This window comes from Squalius cephalus (genome assembly GCF_949319135.1).
Source record: "Squalius cephalus genome assembly, chromosome: 20".
NCBI classification, from domain to species: domain Eukaryota; kingdom Metazoa; phylum Chordata; class Actinopteri; order Cypriniformes; family Leuciscidae; genus Squalius; species Squalius cephalus.
Window position 1 is genome coordinate 3,497,728 of NC_137141.1, and position 20,170 is coordinate 3,517,897.

Below are 20,170 nucleotides of genomic sequence, written 5' to 3' on the forward strand. Positions count from 1 at the left end.
AGTGAATTTAGAGTGAAACCAGTCTTATCTTGATTTGTCTTTGTTACAGGGTGTTAGCTGCAGTTTGGGGGTAGTTGTATAGAGCTCTACCTCATGTTTTTTTTCGTTGGGTGAGGGGAATTGTGGATTATTTGTAAAATATGACAAATAATTGTGTGTCTGATCTGTCTGAGTCACTTCAATGCTCAACATGGGGAATGTTGGAGTACCTCCTGGCTGCCCGCTGTCGAGGGAAGTGTGGGCAGAAGAACCTGTGAAGCATGTTATGGCAGTAAAACGTGCTTTCCATGACTTTGTGAACCCTTCTTGCACCTCAGGAAGAAAAGAACTGGGGTGGACTGTGGCTATGAGCATCGTTACAAGCCCAGAAACCAATCGTCAGGGCAGGGTGGAGGGATCCACTTGAGCCTGATGTTCACAGCAGCGTCAGACTCAGTCTGTGCAATCACACCTGATGGTGGAGGCCCAGGTGAGTCTTCAGCCTCAAAAGGCTGCTTTCTCTTTAACCCCCTGGGGTCGGCGGTATCGCCGGCGATACCAGCTCGCTTTTTTTCTTATCAGTTAAAAAGAAATTCATTTTGCTCTGTTGACTTTGATATTACAAACACGTTTCATACATCAATCGATTCTGTTAAATGTGTATTATTTTTGTGTATACTCACAATAAAAACAAAGTGTTGTGCTTTTTGCCAAATAAAGAAAAATAAACGTGATGCGAGTTCTGCCTTCTCTCTGTCAGTTAAGTCCATTCTGAAACGCGTCCGAAAATGAACTGTAACTCAGCGAATACTCAGTCAAACAGGCATACAGACGCACAGGCATGAAGCTTGAATTCTCTTCTTTTAAATGAAGTAATTTATATAAAAAACAAATATTCTCATCTTGTGAAATCTGTATTAAAAGAGAGCGATTCCAGTCGAGCTCATTAGAGCTCATTCAAATGTAATGTGACCACGCCCCGGAGAGCGCGCGCTATTCAAACGCAAATTCTGAGAACCATTTCAGACCTGTGAAACGCCCACATCAGCTGTAAACACAGCGTGCCGCGAGTGAGGCATAATATAGCCTACCTAATAATCCTGGAGAAAAGTTTCCTCAGAACAGCGCTGATATGAGGAGCAATAGATCCCGCTGAGGAGTGAGGTAGGCTAAGTTATCTTTTCTCAAGTGTTAATGTGGAATAACGTTATGGAATAACGTTAGTGTAGGCCTATGTAAACCGCAAAAAGATGAATCACGTTTCTATAATATGAATCGCGTTTCTGTGAGATGAATGAAGGGTTGATTCAAACTAATGAATACATATGATAAAATGTAGGCCTATAATCATTTTTTTACAAAGAAAGAGTACACTTGAAATATTGTTGAAATTGTAATTATTGTTGTAATTGTAACCTTTTTAATAAAATAGCAAAACATATTTACAAGATAGATGTAAGCAAAATCTTAAATGGTCAATATAAGTCTTCTTCTAAATATATCTTTTGTCCTTGCATTCATTCTTGGCTCAGTCAGTGTCACACCGGAATGAATGGCTCATTATACAGAGTCATTACGCATAATGGGTGGGACATTGTATTCTCAGGTGTAAACTACTCCTTCGCGGCCCCCTCGCATATTGGCTTTCCGAGCAAAACCTGTTTTACACAATTTAAATCAATGTATTGTTTTACGTGAACGATAAAGCAAGACTATTTTCACATAATTTTGAAGCCAGAACTCGAAGCGACAACATCCATTAGTCAAAAGTCTTGTGGACACATATTTAGTATGAGTTTTGTGGTCTTATTTCAGCAACTTTAATTTTTATTTTTTTCAATAACCACGCATAAACATTATTCTCTTAAAAATACAAACATCTACATACATGTTGCTCGCATATTATGGTTGCCCTGTTTGTGCTATATAGAGTGAATTTACACCTTTGCCATTATCATGTTTATAAATAACTGAAAAAAGCACAAATGTCAGGGCATGTCAAAACATCCCAAGGGCCCCAAAAACACCTTAGACCCCAGAGGGTTAAAAAAGAAAGAAAGTCTCAACATCAACTTTATGATAGCCATGCTCTCACAGTAAACATTTACCATCCATGAAAACTGCTTCAGCATGGGTCCGGCTCAAATAACTGATGCAGTGATCATGGCCGTCTGAGGGAGACAGGTCTCGACTGCATCCAGAAATACACTGACGAAATGGCATTTTTAAAAATAAGCTTTTCATCAATGTTGCTCTTGTAGCCCCTCCATTTCGCACCGCCCGCATGGGATGCAGGCGCTCTTACAAGGACGCTAAAGACCACAGTCTCTATCATCAGTCGCTAGAGCACCTCTTGAAATTAGGGGAGTGAGGTTTACATGCACAGCTCTTACTGGCCTACTTCTGTTACACTCAACCCACTAAACCTCACTCCCATCCGGGTCACGGCACCACTGTAGCCGCTCTAAGCGGGACTCTCACTGGTCTTCGTCTTTTACACTCTTTTATAAAGGAAATGTTTCTTTTATGGAGAAATTATCTTGTTAGAGTTATTATCTTATGGAAATAAGCACCCTGGGGAACTCTCTTGCACTTAACGGTGTGTGTGTGTGGGAGTGAACAGCTGAAATGCACCATACAGGAATCCAACAAAGCTTCTAGGCAGAGAGGAATGGGTAGAGAATCACAGACACGTCTTCTCAACTCTGAAGAGCAAATATGAGTGAGTGGAGTAAGCCTCCTTTTATACCTGTATGTCCAGGGGAGTGGCATGCAAATTTCACTTGCCAATTTTCATTGGCCCTTTCTGAAGTATCGGAGGTTACATCGACACAACAGCGAGTGAGTGAAAGATAGGGAACTAATGTTAACAAATCGGACCTTACTGTAAAGCAGGGGTGTCAAACTTAGGGTTCGTTTTACACGACAACGATATGCTTAAAACTAAGAAGTTTTTCCTTTAAGTCTTTCGCGTACAGACAAACCATTGTCAAAACGGTCCCCATTCACACGGACCCGCGAAAACGACTAAAAACGCTGTATTCTGCTGCCAGGCCATTAGATGGCGATGAAACACTGTAGACTGAACACGTAATACGATTGTGCATGACATCATCGTCTTCACAGATTCACATTTTTGTTGTTTACATGGAAACCGTTTTCAGCCAACCAAAACACCATTGTCGTGAAAATGAACGCCCAAAACACATTCAAAATGTTTACGTTTTTAGTTGAAAACTGTGTCTCTGCAGGGTTTAGCTTCAACCCTAATTAAACGCACCTGATCCAACTAATCAAGTCCTTCAGGTTTATTTGAATACTATGTGTGTTGGAGAAGGGTTGGACCTAAACTCTGCAGGACTGTGGCTCTCCAGTAACTGAGTTTGACACCCTTGTTGCAAAGTTAAGCTATGAGACATGTTTTGTCTCAAGTCTAAAGACCAGCACAAATCCACACATATTTCTAGAAAAAAAACATGCATTTCACAACCATAACCTGCCTCAATAGAAAAACAAGATTCCTGTGCATGCAATTAAGTCTTTTATAGCTTTAGCTCCCTCTGAATAAACAATGTATTATGAATTAGCGCAGTTTTGTACAACCACGCGTGAGAAAACAGCCCGCTTCACCGCTGCTGTTGGGATCTGCCGGGGGCGATTCTGACTCAAACAGACGACTCTGAGCCGATTACAAGTGCCAGGATGATGTGTGCTCATTGAATAGGCAGTTTTCAAACCAGCGCTTCACAAGAGATAAGAGAGATAACTATAGTGAAGAATAATGGACACAGAAAGAATGCATTCACAGGCAAATATAAGAGTAACATCCTGTTTTATAACAAAAACAAACCAGCTAAAAATATCAAGAGTGGATGCAACTCTGAAAACAGAGAGCAGAACACCGATGCTAATCAATATTCTACACTGTAAAAAGTGGTAACCTGAAATTGCTACCTTAAATGTTCTCTGAACATTCAAAACATAAAGGTTTTTTAAAAATGTCTCAAAGGATATTCAAATTTCTCTCACTTGTTCAGTTTTAGTGCTGTATAATCAGACTGTTTAAAACTCTTATTTACATGGGTTTTGATGCATCTTCTCAAAATCAGCAGTTCAACAACAAAAAACAATTCTCATCTTTCTTTGATCCAATTTGGCAGTCAACAAGAGGAATCCTGCACTTCTATAGTGCACTGACTGGTGTAATGTTCTGTTGAGTTGAGAGAGAACAAACAATAACTTCATAAATCTTCTACTGAGCATTGTGGCTGGGGAAAATGTTTGAATAAATTGCTCTTGAATAAATTAAATATGAATGGGTGTTTGTAAATAGCTGTCATTTAGAATTAATAGAGGTTTTAGCTCTATTTAATCTTGTTAATGTTGTTAGTTGTGTTTTGTTTGTCACAGTGAGGGTGATTAGTCTTGGGCTTGTTTTAATTTCAAGGTACATTCTCCTCCCAAGTGCCAATGTATTTTGCAGTTCTTTATGTTTAAAGAACAATTGTGGAAAACATAGTTCACACAATGATTGACTTAAAGACTGGCCTGTTTTATAATGTGGAATGAACATGGAACCAGTTAACTTTACTCATTGTAAGGGCCACATGTGAGTTTTGAGGAACATTGTGCCATTATTACCTACTTTTTGGCTCTAGACTGAACATGTTGGGATTTACAGTTTATTAATATCATTCATTAAGGTTTCAGAGACAGGGCTTAGACTAAGCCAGGACTAGGCCTTGGACATTCAAGTAGCTTTTATAAATGTGCTTAAAAAACATTACTGGTGTGCATTTTGAGACAAAACAATGGTACTGACATATTTTAAGATACGCTTTCAGTTAAAACAGCTCAAACATGCATTATAGTCTGGAATCTGGGATAGCATTTAATAATGCTGACTTGAGTAGACTTTACATAAAGCTTTTAATCAAAAATCAACAGAAATATGTCAATGATCATTTACACTTAAAACACTTCAAATTTAGCTAAATGTTTAAAGTTCAAATGAATTCCATTACTGTTTGTATCGAACTGGAAAAACCTAAAAAAACTTACCTGTATACATAAAATGTATTGCAGTTTCTAGCTGAAATGAACATTAGTGGCAGTAAAACAGCAACTACATTCATTCCTTTTCACACAAGTTATGATTATAAGGGCATATTATTGATTAATAAAGACATATTCGTGCCATTCTATGCACAATAATATGTTATGACATCAAAACACTTTTACCAACATTTTGAATGTAGCACTAAACATTATCAAAAAAAATCTCAATTACGGTGTGTGATTTACACACAAGGCACACAGACACAACCAGAATTCATTCAGCTATCTACTCAAATTAGTACATTAAGTCCAAGCTTACTGTGACGAGGTTGAAAATATGTTAACAATTAATAACTATGTACCCTGCAAGGTTGTAAGCGCATATTTAGGATTGAGGGTAATGTTTTAATTGTAGAGTCACCAAGTGTAAAGACCAGAGAGAGTTATAAACCCACTAGCACATTTTTGAATCAAGGTCAGCGTGAGTAATAAACCCTGTAACCGCTGATCTGTCCTGGTAAATCCTCTCACTCATGATGTGATTAGGAGAAACAGAGGGTCTATTATAGAGCAAAGCACATTACAGGCGTTCAGCTGCTCGACATGAGTCAAAGTTAAGAGTTTTAACAATTTAGGAAAAGTCTAGGGAAAAAGTCAGGGAAAAAGATTTACACTGTACAAAATTATTTTCGAAGTTGTATGAATGGCAGGACAGAGATACAGAAAACGAGAGACGCCGTGCCCCCGCTTTATAATGGTGGACGACTCCCATCAATTGACTTTAATTGAAATAATGAGTCTGAATTACGTATATTAACTGGGCGAGAATTCCAAAGGGCCCATGGTGGTTAGACGAGCAGAGGGTGTATGGAGAAAACCCAATGAAGAGTTCGAGAAGGGGTGTAGGGCTGTAAGAGATCTGAAAGATTAGCGAGGAGGAGAATTTTTTATTTAATCCGGAATTTGATAGGAAGCCAATGAAGCTGCTGAAGTGATGGAGTAATATGTTGTATAGATGTAGTCCAGGTTATGATACAAGCAGCATAATTCTGAATCAGCCGGAGTTTATGAAGAGATTTGTGTGGTAAACCAGATAAAAGAGAATTACAGTAGTCAATACGAGAGGTGACAAGCAAATTAACAAAAATAGCAGAACTAGGCGGGGTGAAAAATGGACGGAGGCAATCAATATTTCGAAGATGAAAATAACAGGACCTGGTTATGCTATTGACGTGAGTGCTGTCGAAGTTGACCAACAAGTTCCTAACCTGGAGCCTGTGTTTCATAAGCGTAACAGTGGAATTTAATACCACATTTAGAGAAGATATTACCAAGCGGGCGAAGGTAAATTAGGAACAGTAGGGGACCTAGGACAGAACCTTGGGGGACACCACAGCTAACACAGGATTTAACATTTTTTTGTTGTATAAACTGTGTGTGGTTAGAAAGGTATGAAGTGAACCAGGTGAAAGGAATACCAGTAATACCATGTGGATAAACGATAAACAGAATATTGTGTGAAATGGTGTCAAAATCTGCACTCTAATCAAGCAAAACAAGAATAGATAAGAACACACTTTGGTGTCTTGGTTCCTACGTGGTGTCAGATGGTTGAGGCTTGTCTGCCAGTTGCAAGTTCCTCCCTGGGACCAAACATTGACCTTGGAGTCGGTCTCAGACAAGATGCTGACTCTCAAAGTAGCTTTATTATTAGCCTGAACATCACTCAAGAGAGTAAGTCAGTAACCTCCTCCTGCTTAGACTTTGTGCCAGGTGAGGAAAGGGTTATATTGCACCCCAGAACAGATTATTTTCCTTCTGCGACTGGTCAACCGGTCATTTTGTATTTTTCTTTCCTGCACCTCATCAGCTGCTGGAGCAAGAAGGCCTCCACCTGTTTATGTCCGGTCCGTGCTTTGAGAATCTATGTCCACCGCTCAGGCTAGTTGCATAGATCCTCCCAGCTTCTGGTAGGCTTTGGTGGTCATAATAGAGGTAATGCGGACCATAAGCAACGTATCTCGCATTAGATTACAGATGCTATCACCCTCTCCTATGAGGTGGGGGGAATTGGGGGCAAGCTGTTACCCTGGGAGTCACAACATTAGTATTGAAGTTCCCATAGTTTCAACGGTATGAAACAGCGTCGAAGTTTGGTTGCGTACAATATATGTAACCCGGTTCCATGAGAAGGGAACGAGATGCTGTGCCACACCTCGGTTACGACTGTGTCTCTTCAGACAATACAAATCTGTCAACGCGTATTTCTGGCATCTATTTATTGACTCGGTGACGCGCTATGCTAGGTTACAAGTCCATACGTTTGGCCAGTCAGACTGTGTGTGTAGACAGCGGCTCACGTGGAAGCGTTCCCATAGAATCAACACCATGACACAGCATCTCGTTTCCTTGTTTGCTAAGTATGTTCTCATTTGTCAACTTAATATTCAACATTATTATTGATCTGACTGTACGGACGCTGTTGAATGAGAACTGAAATGAGCTGGACGATGACATTTTGTTTGCAAAACTGCTTTATAGATTAAATTTTTCTAATTTAATAATTGATGATCTTTACAATGGAACTGAATCAACACTGAGCTGACTTCAGCCGAACAACAGCTGAAATAATTGTTCTTGTTATCACTGTAAAGCTTCTTTGAAACAATCTGTATAGTATAAAGCGCTATAGAAATAAAGTTGACTTGACTTCACCTGTGTCTTGTTTAGTTTATCGTTACCCTGTGTATTTATATTTATACTCCTGCTTTCCTCAGTTAGTTTTTGGTTATTTTCTATGTTACATTAGTGTTTGCCTGTAGCATTTGTATTATCTTGTTTATTTTATTAAAAATGATAGTCACATTGATCCTTGTGTCTACGTTTCTACTTCATCAACCTGCACCTGCACAATACATTTACAAATTCAAAAAATGATTTTTTCAGTGTATACTAGAAACATTAAAATCATCTGTGGATCTTAAATGTCTACATTTTATGTTAATTACTAAAGGAAAACAAATGCACATGCAATACCACTCAAAAACATGTATCAGAACACAGACTCAAGCAGCTGCATTAAAAACTAAAATATGACTGTTTTTGGTGCTTTAATAAAAAACTTTGCTACCATGACATGTGGATCTCAGGGGGAAATGTAATAATAGAGAATGCATCACTTACTTATAAGTCTTGGTCTTGTCTAGCCAGATTCCACAGATCAGAGAGCCAACCACGCCAGCAATGACAAGAGTCAAACCAATTCTCCCAGCATTCACCTCTTCACCCTGTGCTTCAGACAGTAATGATATCTGAGATATCTTCAATATATCAAGCCATGAGACCATGTTCTTATGCACTTCAATCCAAGGTAGATGTGTTTAGATAACACAATACATTGAGTCTGATCACTTAAAAAAAAGTACTGTCAGACTTTAATGGAGCATTTGCTAAGAATATAAAGATGAAGAAACTGAAAAGCCCCTCACAGTGAATAAATTATATGTTTTCTCCAAATAAAAAAAGGATCCACCAAAAGGAAAAAGTACCATGGTGCAGTGTTGGCGTCAGATGACAAAACCACAATACTTACCATACATACAATATGGTTTATGTAAGGGATAATCCCCAACTAGGTGTGCATTACACAATTTTGATGCGTGACGTGAAGGCAAAAAAGTTAAAGCTCTTATTGATGTTAGAACAGCAAAAATTGACTGGAAGAGTAAAAATAACATTTGTGACGCTTTGTAACTGCCATAATCATATACCATGGTATGTAGTCCAGTGTATTAAAAAAAATACCATGCTATTACAATCTCCAAAAATAAAATAATACTTTTTGTGAGTGTATGCATCATGTAGAAGTAGAGCTGTCTGCATGTGGAACAGGATGATCAGGACAGCATGAACTCACCGGGTAATGCTCTATTATCATCCTGTTCAACAAGGTGGAAACGGCGTAGAAACATCCAACGTTCAGTCCTGGGAAACACAAAGACGGGACAAACATGCTTTCAAATAAACATGAATCACGGGATTAAAATTGGATGGAATTATGACAATTTGATGGTTAAATCTGAAGGTGTATAATTGAAAACAACTGCAATCTGTTCATTTGAGCAGCAAAACTGGGCCAGATATAATGACACTGACATTAACATTCCCTATAATCAGCATGTAATGACACTGGCGAACTGGCCTGGGGTGTGTGTCCCGTTCACCGACGTAACTCACTGCTTCACTACCATAGTACGACACATCGTTGAAGTAATCAACTAGCTAGTCACGACTGTTTCCCGAAACTATATTGTTGCAAAGTGGTCGTTCAACCACCTTGGTTTATGACGTCATGCACGTGGTGGAGTAATAACTACTTTTAATGAAACTGTTTGAGATTGAATTAACGCTAGATGTTTTGATATTAATTACGGACATGTCATCTGAGGACTATTTTTAATTTTTCTCAGTTATTTTGCTTTATTTCCAGATTCAGTCATAGACTCGTTCTTACACACTAGATCACGTTCACACATGCGCACTCTTCAAAAATGGTGCTTTAAATCTCTTGACAAACTAAAAGATGTAAATGACATTTGTATGTATTATAAATAAAGATATAGATTGCACTGAATGTCAGCTTGCTTATTTAGCTCAAAATAAGGATTTATTGAGTCCACATGTGATAAACACAAGAAACTCTTCTTCTAACCACAGGTCGAGATCTGTCGCTCCAAACACAAAACTCTGAGATGCTGTTTGCGAATGTTCGTTAGAGCGATGGTTTCGGGAAACACACCCCTGATTTTTGTTAATTTATTTTTTATCACTGTATTTTTAGATGACATTGTCAATTAAGAAAATACATACTAGCCTTTTAATTAACAAAATAAGACTTTAGGGTTAAGATTAGGTATAGGGTTTGGTTTAGTAAATGGCAATTATGCATAATTTACTTTTTATATGACACTATAACAGATAAAATCAACACATACAAAATAGATCAATTTGAAAAATCCAAAATCATGAAATGCAAAGCTTTGCATGAGCTTGACTTGTGCAAAAATATATCAACAGGAGATTTCAGACTATGCTGATAAAGTTTTTAAATGCTGGTGAAAATGTTTTGGCCTATATGGGGGGCATTTGTGTCAAACATGTTAAGAGCCATGGCCATCTAAAAATTATATCTGAATCACTGACTCACAGGGAAGTCCCCCTATGGTAAAAATCCAGCTTTTAATGTTGTTTATGTGTCTATGTGGTGTTTTTAATATGCTTTAAGACAAACCATGTGTAAATTCATAAGTCGACAGCATTGCTGAGTATTTCCTCCTTAAAACTGCAGTGAACCAAAGACAGTCTCAAAAACACGCTTTGAAATCGCTGGTGTTTCTGACGCCACAAACTACCTTGTAACCAATCAGATCAACGTGTGATCGTCAACCAGTGGATCTCTGAGCTGAGTGAGTGAGTGGAGGCGGGGCTCATTTGCATATTCATAGAACCGCGCATACTAAATGAGGCAAGGGTGTCAAGTTACATTCAAGATATTTTAAGACATGAAGACATTTTTTTCAATGAAAAACGTTTAAATATGTAATTTGATGATCAAAGATGATATTTAAGGGATACAATTATTGACTTCTGCGGGACTTTAAAATATTATTAGAGAATGCTCATAATTACAATAGTACAATAGTTCAGACATACTGAGCAAAATATGCAAAGGCAGAATGTGCTTTAAGTATAAGAATAATAATTAGCGGTGTGTACCGTAACTGATGAGGAGGAGGATGAAGGGCTTGTTGTGGAAGAGTCTTGCGATTGAAGCCATGTACGAGTTCTGTCCCGTGGGCATTTCTCGGAGCGCTACCTGAGCCGGAGACGGAGGCCTTTCCGGTTTCTCCTGAAACACTGAAGCACACAGACCATCAAAACCACCAACACCACAAAAGCAATTCATTAAACCGGAACATTAACCTGCTTAATTTTAGACAAAACTGACAAATTATTACAATCATTGATATAATGATAGGGCAAAAACATTGAGCATGAGAAGTAAATTGCTTGTAAACACCACTTCTGTAAATTTCATTCAAATTGATTTATTGAACAATTTACACAGAAATTTGTTCTGCTCGTGTTTCCTCCAAGAATGTCAAAACCAAACCATGTCATTCACTCCATCAATAGTGACGGAACTTACTTTGTAAAACCAGATTTGAGACTATGACCTCCAAAACCAAGAGTAATCGAGCACACTCTTCAAAAGAGAAATATCAAAATTAAATTAAATTTAAATAAAAATAAGTTGTATTTGTTTTATAAAGTCGTTTATTGTTTTTGGTAACACTTTACAATAAGGCTCATTAGTTAACATTAGTTAACTACCTTGGTTAACATGAACTAAGAATGAACAATACTTCAACAGCATTTATTAATCTTAGTTAATATTACATTACATTATTACATTATTTAAATCAAAGGTTGTATTTGTTAACATTAGTTAATGCACTGTGAACTAACATGAACAAACAATGACCAGCTGTATATTTATTAACTAATATTAAGAAAGATTAATAAATACTGTAACAAATCTATTGCTCATTGTTAGTTCATGTTAGTTAATAAATTAACTAATGTTAACTAATGAACCTTATTGTAAAGTGTTACCCATGTATTTTTAATTTCCGCAGGTTTGAGCCTTCATAAACAGAAGCTGATGACATTTTTTATTTTAAAGAGATGGTTTTGCATTGATTTTACGTGCCAGATAACACAAATACTGCATCAGTCATGTTAGATGTTCGTTTATGCTGCACTTTACTGTTGAACGCTGGAGAAGATGTGCTCACCGAACACAACCAGCAGAAAGAGGAGGCTGGCCACTCCGGCTGTGATGAAGAACATGACACGGATGTGTTGAGCCAGTTCACTGATGTCCTCCACGTTCGGCACGAGAACAGGCGGGAGCAAGAAGCCAATAGCAACACCAAGCTGATGGAGAAGGAATAAAGAGTTAGAGATGACCTAAACTCACATGAACCAGAAAAGCATTCTGCAAAAACAAAAAAAGCTCTATTCTTATTGGCTGGTTTTATGCAACCTCCAGTATTGACAGTATTGCCAGAAGAAGCGAGTGAGTACGACACAGTTAAGAGGAAGTTGGATGCTCACTTTGTAACACACAGAAATGTGATCTTCGAGAGGGCAAAGTTTAACCAGAGGCAGCAAGAAATGGGTGAGTCGGCTGACAGCTTTCACACAGCGCTGCACTGCCTAGCGGAGCACTATTATCATTTTTTTTTATTTTTTTTTATTTATTAGTTTATTTGACAGGGACCATGCACAGTTCAGGCCCTGTACCAGAGTTAGCTATACAGCTAATTTACATCTGTGGTCCCTGGGCAAGGAAGATAAAAAACAATATAGACAATACAGACAATACTATCAAACAGATAAAAAACTTAACAACAAACAACATGTGACAAACAGTACTCACATATAAACCAAAATACATATACATTCCAGGTAATAAAAAGATCAATGATCACATAGTTGATTCGCCTTCAGCCAAGTCTTTAAGGACATTTTAAAACTGCTGAGACTTGCACAATCTCTAATGCGAAGTGGAATTAAGTTCCACTTTTCTACTACAGTAAATGAAAAAGCTGATTGACCAAATTTAGTCTTCCTAAATTGAGTGTAACAGTCACCTCTTATAGAAGCCCTGGTGACCCTTACATTATCTCTGCAAAATGACACACATTGCTTGAGTGGGGGTGGTGCAAGATCATGGGTCAATTTATACATCAGGCACATGTCTGCAAAACAGAGAAAACTGTCAAAGGTTAATAGGTTGTATTTTTTTATGATGGTGCAGTGGTGGTAGTTTCTTGGTTTTTTGTCAAGAACTTTCACAGCTTGTTTGTAAAGGGTACATAAAGGTTTTAGCGTAGTCCCACTTGCCTGGGACCAGCTTGTAGAACAATACGATAAATGTGAGAAAATCATTGAGTGCAAAAGCAGTTTAGCTGTGGCTATTGGTAACTGGTGTCTTATATGTCTAAAATTAGCTAAACTAGCTCTGACACAATTGGAGATCTTTTTTATGTGTTTTTTAAAACTTAAGTTAGAATCAATAATTATGCCCAGATACTTGAAATGATCAACAATATGTATCACCTCTCCCATAAAACAGATATCGGGCTGATGTTGTGTAATATTCCTCTTGATAGAGAAATACATGCCCACTGTTTTGCTTACATTAAGAGTAAGACAACTGAGAGTTAACCAGTCTGATACTTTGGTTAGAACTGCAGTAAGTTTTGCTGCAGCTTGTTCTCTAGTTTTTGCATGGGTATAGATAACTGTATTGTCTGCGTACATTTGGATGTGGACTTCTGGGCAAATCAATGGGAGGTCATTAATATATAAGCTAAATAAAATTGGTCCTAAAATAGATCCCTGAGGAACTCCAGTAGTGCAGTTAGCAAAGGAGGAGCATCTATCATTAGTCCTGGTGCACTGCTTTCTAGAATCTAAATAAGACTCCATCCATGTCAGAGCATTGGGAGAGAAATTAATCTTTGACAGTTTGGATAACAGAACATTATGATTCACTGTATCAAACACCTTCTTAAAATCGAGGAAAACAGCCCCAACAACCCCTCCATTGTCAAGGCTGGATTTTATTTACTTAATAAACTAACAAGTAGCTGTTTCTATGGCATGATGTTTCCTGAATCCAAACTGCATGGGGTGCAGTGGAAAATGACCTTGATTTAAATAGGCTAGCAACTGGTCACATACTATCCTTTCCGTTACTTTGGAAACAACAGGGAGGATACTAATAGGTCTATAGTTGGTTATATTAGTTGCATCTCCAGCTTTAAAAATAGGGGTTATTACAGCTGATTTCCAGGCATTGGGAAAAAAAAACTTTGTTTAATGGATAGATTTACCAGATGAGCAATTGGAGTACAAAGAATACTTTTATACTTCTTCAAAAAAGCACAATCACAAGTAAAAACATCTTTAGCTTTAGAGTTCTTAAACTTGCCCAAGATTTTAGTTATGGAAGATTCTGACACTTCAGAAATGCTAAACAGTGGAAGATTATCATTTGGTGGTGTAATGACCTTCCCTCTTAGACCAAAGCCTTGTGCCAAATCTTGAACTGAAACTATAAAATAATTATTAAACATACAAAAAATTTGATCTTTGTCTTTAGTTAAGGTTCCATATACTTGTAATTCAAATTCTTTATCTTTTTTTGGTGTTCTTTAAAGCTCTATTGATGTTTTCCCAAGTTTGCCCACTGTTCCCTTTAGAATCATTTATAATATCAATAAAAAACTTTGCTTTTGCCTTTCTCAATTCATTTACAACTTTATTACGTAAATGTTGAAAGGTTCTCCTATGATGAGCTAACCCTGACTTAATTTCAGTTTTTACTGCATGATCCCTCTGCTTCATTAGAATCCATACTTGTTCATTAAGCCAGGGCAGATTTGGCTTTTTTCTAGAGTGTGTAACACTTTTACTAAACTCATTTTTAACGCTATTAACCTTGGTCATTAAGCTCCTACAAGCAACCTCTAAGTCCTCTGTGGACAGGATCTCACTCCAAGTTAGTTGATTCAACTGATTTTCAAATTCATTGATAAACCTCTTTGGTATAATGTTTAAGACCTTTTTACTTTCTTGCTGGTATGAACCTTTGTTTCGTTAGTTTCCGTGATACCATTGTCAGATTATGATCCGATAGCCCGGTCAAAAAATGTAATGTTTTAGTTATTCTTTCTGGTTTATTACTAAATATGAGATCAATCTGCGTCTGAGATGATGGGGTGATTCTGGTGGGACCTTGTATCAATTGTGTTAGGTCAAATTGACTTAGTCTCCAACCAAAATCAACTCTTTGTCCCCATCCAATTCTTTCAAAATATTTCTCAGGTGTTCATAAAACATACTATTTGATGACGGGGGTCTATATATACAAATAACAGTGAATGACATGTTGGTAGATAAAATCATTCTTACTGCCATACATTCAATATCCATACAGTTTAGTTCAATTTCATTGCAGTTTATACAGTCTTTAACATACATCAGTAGTCCACCTCCTCTGCCAGTATTTCGCTCTTTTCTAAAGATATTATACCCTGGTACTAGGTATACTGTGTCAGGTGATGAGACTGTCAGCCATGATTCAGACAAACAAAGGAAATCCAGATTTGAGTCCATAAGTAGTTTTTCGAGTTGATCAGTCGTTGAAGCAATGCTTCTAATGTTTAAATGTCCCCCGAGTAACCCTTTAGGTTTTGCGCGCGGATCCCATAAAACGTTTGCATGATTTGTTGTTTGAAACAGCAGAAAGTTGCGTTGTTTATGAATGGGTATTTCATCACACACTTTTGGGATAGTTGTAAGCACTGAACGCACATTTGCCGGAACCGTCAGAATAGAGCACGCTGGATTACTTCGTTGGGACATCTCAGTCATGAAGTGGCGCAGTTTAAAGGGGACATATCATGCTAAATCCACTTTTTTAGCCCTTAAATGCATTTTGTTGTATGTTTGGAGTGTTTAGAAGCACAGAAAAGTGTAAATTAGTCTCTTCAGGTGCTTCGTTGATATCTTTATATTCTGTTTTGGCCTTATTTTTCAACCTGTTCCGATTTTTCTGTTATCTATGACGTTTTGTGAACTATTACGTCACAGTATTTGCAGCGGAACTGCCAAATAAGGACATTGACTTCCAGCCCAACACTTCGAGCAATCCGCCATTTTTATTTTTCGCTGCAATTTTGTAGTCCAAGCTAAAAGATGCAGAAGTTACGAGAGGGTAAGTTAAAATGTTCGGTTGTTGGATGTAGTAACCCACACGCTTCATTACACCGTCTAATGTAGATGAACTGTCGCGCTTGTGACAGACAGGGCACATGTTTAACTGAAAGAACGAGCAGAGAGAGAGAGAGACCCGGTCGCGCGCGCACACTCTCTCTCTCTCTTCGGAGCCAGGCGAAAATGTAAACAAGACACCGTCTCCAAACTAGACGCTGTCTTGCTCTCTCTCCCTCGCACATATTAATCAAAATAAATCGACACGGTGGTAAAAGGTCGGAAGACCAAAGTTTCATGTGTAAATACAGTAACACACCATTGCGATACATCCATATGAAGACGTTGTTCTGCAGGTTCGTCGTCTTCATTTTCATCTCGCTCCGGCTCCGACTCTGGCTCGAACATGTAAGGCTGGCTGGACAAGTCTTCCGTTGTTGACATTTTGTTAATAACGTGTGAATAAAAAGTTTCTGTGCCGCTAGATAATCGTATCTCTGCAATCAAACTACAAAAATGGCCGAACGGGGTGGAGTTGAACCGAGTGTCACCTCTGCATCCTGGAGAGGGGGCGGGGTATGAAGTGTCTCAATTGTATTTAAAGAGACCGCACCAAAATGAGTTGCTCTCAGACGCACATCAGAAAAGGGGTAGAAAAGGGGCCTGTGGAGCTATAATAATGAGGAATTCGGACCCAAGCATTGCAATTCCGCTTTATATAGACTACAAATGTATGATTTATATGTAAAAAGGAACGATTTAAAAGCATGATATGTCTCCTTTAAAATCAACAGTGGGCCTACCTTGTCCGGTAGATGCAGTGGCGAGTTGTGGGCCACCACTACAGCTGGAGTTAGGCCCAGGATTTTGGTGGACATCGCCTGCGAGTAGGAGAGTGATAGCAAGATAGCCGACTGATCTCCTCAGCTGTTGAGATGTTTTTTCTCTCTCCGTGGATCGAAGCCGTTTTGTCGGAGAAGTCCCTTTACCATCTTTCAGTATCATGGAGTGGGTAACAAACTGACTGTGGGGATCGAAGGTAATAACATGCTGTTTACTTCGTCTTTGTTGCTGTAGGTTTGTTGTCCAACTGCAACGCAGGGATAAAATCAGAAGGGTAGAAATATAACTTATGACTATGGCTTTCTGAATCAGAGTAGTGATCATTTCCCCTTGTTTGACGTTGATTTTAAAACAAAAACCAGGTTTATCATCTGTCAACTTGGGGATGGGCTTGCATTGTATGACCCTAACGCTGAAACACTTGTCTCCGCTGACTCTTCCTCGTATGGGATGGGCACCGTTCTTCTCCAGCGGCAAACAGACACAGAGTGGAAACCTGTGGCGTATGCCTCGAGAGCCCTCAACAGCACTGAGCAGCGATATGCCCAGATCGAGAAGGAGGCGCTAGCATCAACATGGGCCTGCGAGAGGTTCGCAGAGTTCCTCATTGGAAAGAGTTTTCACATTGAAACCAACCACAAGCCCCTTATTCCTCTACTAGGTTCAAAGAGCTTAGATGAACTTCCTCCACGCATACAGCGTCTGCGCATGCGACTAATGCAGTTTGCCTACACCATATCACATGTGGCTGGCAAAGACATCGCAACTGCGGATGTGCTGTCCCGAGCTCCTGTCAGTCACACTGCAGAAGGATTGCAGGAGGAGGAAATCAACCTCAATGTTGACTCTGTCATAGCGAATCTCCCAGCTACAGAAAAGAGGTTAAGGGAAATTCAGAGACACCAGGACGACGACCCCACACTCCAGCACTTGAAGAAATTCTGTGTCGAAGGATGGCCAGATAAATTTTCCATTAACAGAGTGTTCCAGCCATATCTGCCATTTTCAGGTGTGCTCACAATCCAAGATGGTCTACTATTGTATGGCAGCAGGATAGTCATCCCACTTACTAGCAAGTAAACTAGAGATCCATAAGCAGAATATTGTGAATAAGCTGCAATGTGTAGTAGACTAGTATTCAAGTCCTCTTGTGAAGTTCGTGTTTACGATGTTGGAGCAAGATGGGGGTGTACCATCTCTTAATTAACTACACAAAAATACAGCAAGGTTTTTAAACTCTACTTCTAGAAAATGAAGAACAAAGTATGTGCATCAGGTGTGTTTTGCTTTATGTTTTTAATTAATTTAAGAAGGCACTGTAAACTTTACCGTATTGTTATATTACAAGGCTATTTTGTTGCACATAAAAAAGCCTGACAGTGCAAACATCTGTAAGTATTGTGGTATTCCACCATGTTTCTCTCTGACACGCCCCCAAATCGTAAAGATCCCCCTCTAGTCAATCATTTTATCCCTTAAAACTCATCTTTGATCTCCAAAATGACATATTTAAGCGTTTTTAACCACACAAGTGCTGAAAAGTGAAGCCAAAGCCTCTCGATCGGTGGCTGGTCCCAGTATAGGTCATAAATCCCGTCCTCTAGTCTAAAACTAGAAACTAAACAATCAAATTACACTTCAAATAAGTTTTTTCCAAAGATTCCAAAGAGAGATTTCTGTAATTTTATAGTAGTTTTAATCACGCTGATGTAAGTTTAACTATTTGTTTTTTTTAAATCAGTTTGGTCTTAGTTAGTTGAATGTGATGTCATGATTGACAGCTGTGATTGACAGCTTCTCTGAGCGAAGTAGTCACTGAGGCACCAACTGACTTTTTGGGGGGATTTTCAGGAGGAGACTGGAGCTTCAACTTTAATTTCTACATTTCCATAAGTGTTTATTTCACACTGACATAATGAGTTGTTCTGCAGTAAAATATATGGTTTCTGCGAGAGTGAGGGCGGGACCTTGATATCGCGGCTCCACTTCACACTCACTACCGCACAGAAGCAGGTCCCAAATCTGCGGAAGATGTCAGCGCCATTTTAGGACTTTGGCGGCTTCACTTTTCGACAATGAAAGAGAGTGAAGGGGCGTCATCCATCTTTTCTCACAGTCTATGGGTTCTATGAAAATGCAAATGAGTCCCGCCTCCACTCACTCGCTCAGCTCAGAGATCCACTGGTTGACGATCACACGTTGATCTGATTGGTTACAAGGTAGTTTTTGACGTCAGAAACACCAGCGATTTCAAAGCGTGTTTTAAGGAGGAAATACTCAGCAATGGTGTCGACTTATGAATTTACACATGGTTTGTCTTAAAGCACATTAAAAACATCACATAGACACATAAACAACATTAAAAGTTGGATTTTCACCACAGAGGAGCTTCCCACTGGTATTTTGAGCGTTCAACTCATAAATACGCTCTTTCCGACATGACTTGAACACACCAGGTGAAACAGGACCCTTGATGAAAGCGTTCAGAGTGATGATGAGAAATATGATTTCTGTTATTTACTAGTGTGCTTCAAAGCCATGGGGTCACAGTGGTCATATTTCATTTCAGAGCAGGTAATTGAGAAATGTGTCTGAGGACGCAGTCTAACATCTCATGCCTTCAGTGCACTAGTGCTAAAACTAATGTCCATCCCCTCACTCCCATCCATAAGTTCAGTGCGAAACAATTATCTCATTTACATGAAATCCCCACCCTGTCCATATCTAATACAAGCATACACACCCTGTGTTGAGCTCTGTACTCACATCCCAATATCTTACAGTCAACGTGAATCATATTGTGATCTAGCATGACAAGAACACTTTCTGAATGACATCACAGCCAATAAGATCACAGTCAAGTGTTCATGAGTATTTGAGTGAACATGAATGCATGAGAGTTTTAATAGAGAAGGCTGCCATTGCATGTATGCATTTAAAGCAACTAACATTGCATTCAACAGTCTTCACTTTATCAGTTCGTATTCCCTGGGGATTGAGCCCATGACCTTAGCATTGCTAGTGTCATTGGCATTGCTCTACTGTTTGAGCTTCAGTTCAGGCATGTAACCTTCTGCTGTAATTAACAACAAACAAATTTGAATATAACAGTTGGTAAATTATTCTTTTTACAAAAATGTTTAAAATGTAAAAAAAATGTTGATGCACTTCATAAGCGAGCCAAACTCGGAGCACGAGGAAAAGTGGATGCTACCGTTACTTGTTGACATTACAGACTTCAAAATCATTTAAAACCCAATGTCCATTTCACAGTTGTAAATGAAGCTCATTAAAACAATATGCAAGGAAGGAATAATGTGCAAAGCACACTGGGTCATTCTGATATCCGTGAAATTTGTGGTTATTAATCCGACAAAGTAGGTTACATCAACGGAAATAATTGTTATGGGTTAGATGAAGCAGAAATAGATTCTTGGAATAA

General features: G+C 38.6%; 1 protein-coding gene across 1 annotated transcript in view; it reads right to left on the reverse strand.

The window, feature by feature from the left end:
* The window catches only part of flvcr2a (FLVCR choline and putative heme transporter 2a), a 39,610-nt gene that overhangs the window by 15,224 nt on the left and 4,216 nt on the right, over nt 1-20,170 (reverse strand). The window contains exons 2-5 of the mRNA XM_079853197.1: nt 11,895-12,036; nt 10,813-10,953; nt 8,954-9,021; nt 8,221-8,324 (exon numbers count right to left, since the gene is read on the reverse strand). Of these exons, the coding sequence (XP_079709323.1) occupies nt 8,221-8,324; nt 8,954-9,021; nt 10,813-10,953; nt 11,895-12,036 (455 nt within the window). The remainder of the gene's footprint in view (nt 1-8,220; nt 8,325-8,953; nt 9,022-10,812; nt 10,954-11,894; nt 12,037-20,170) is intronic.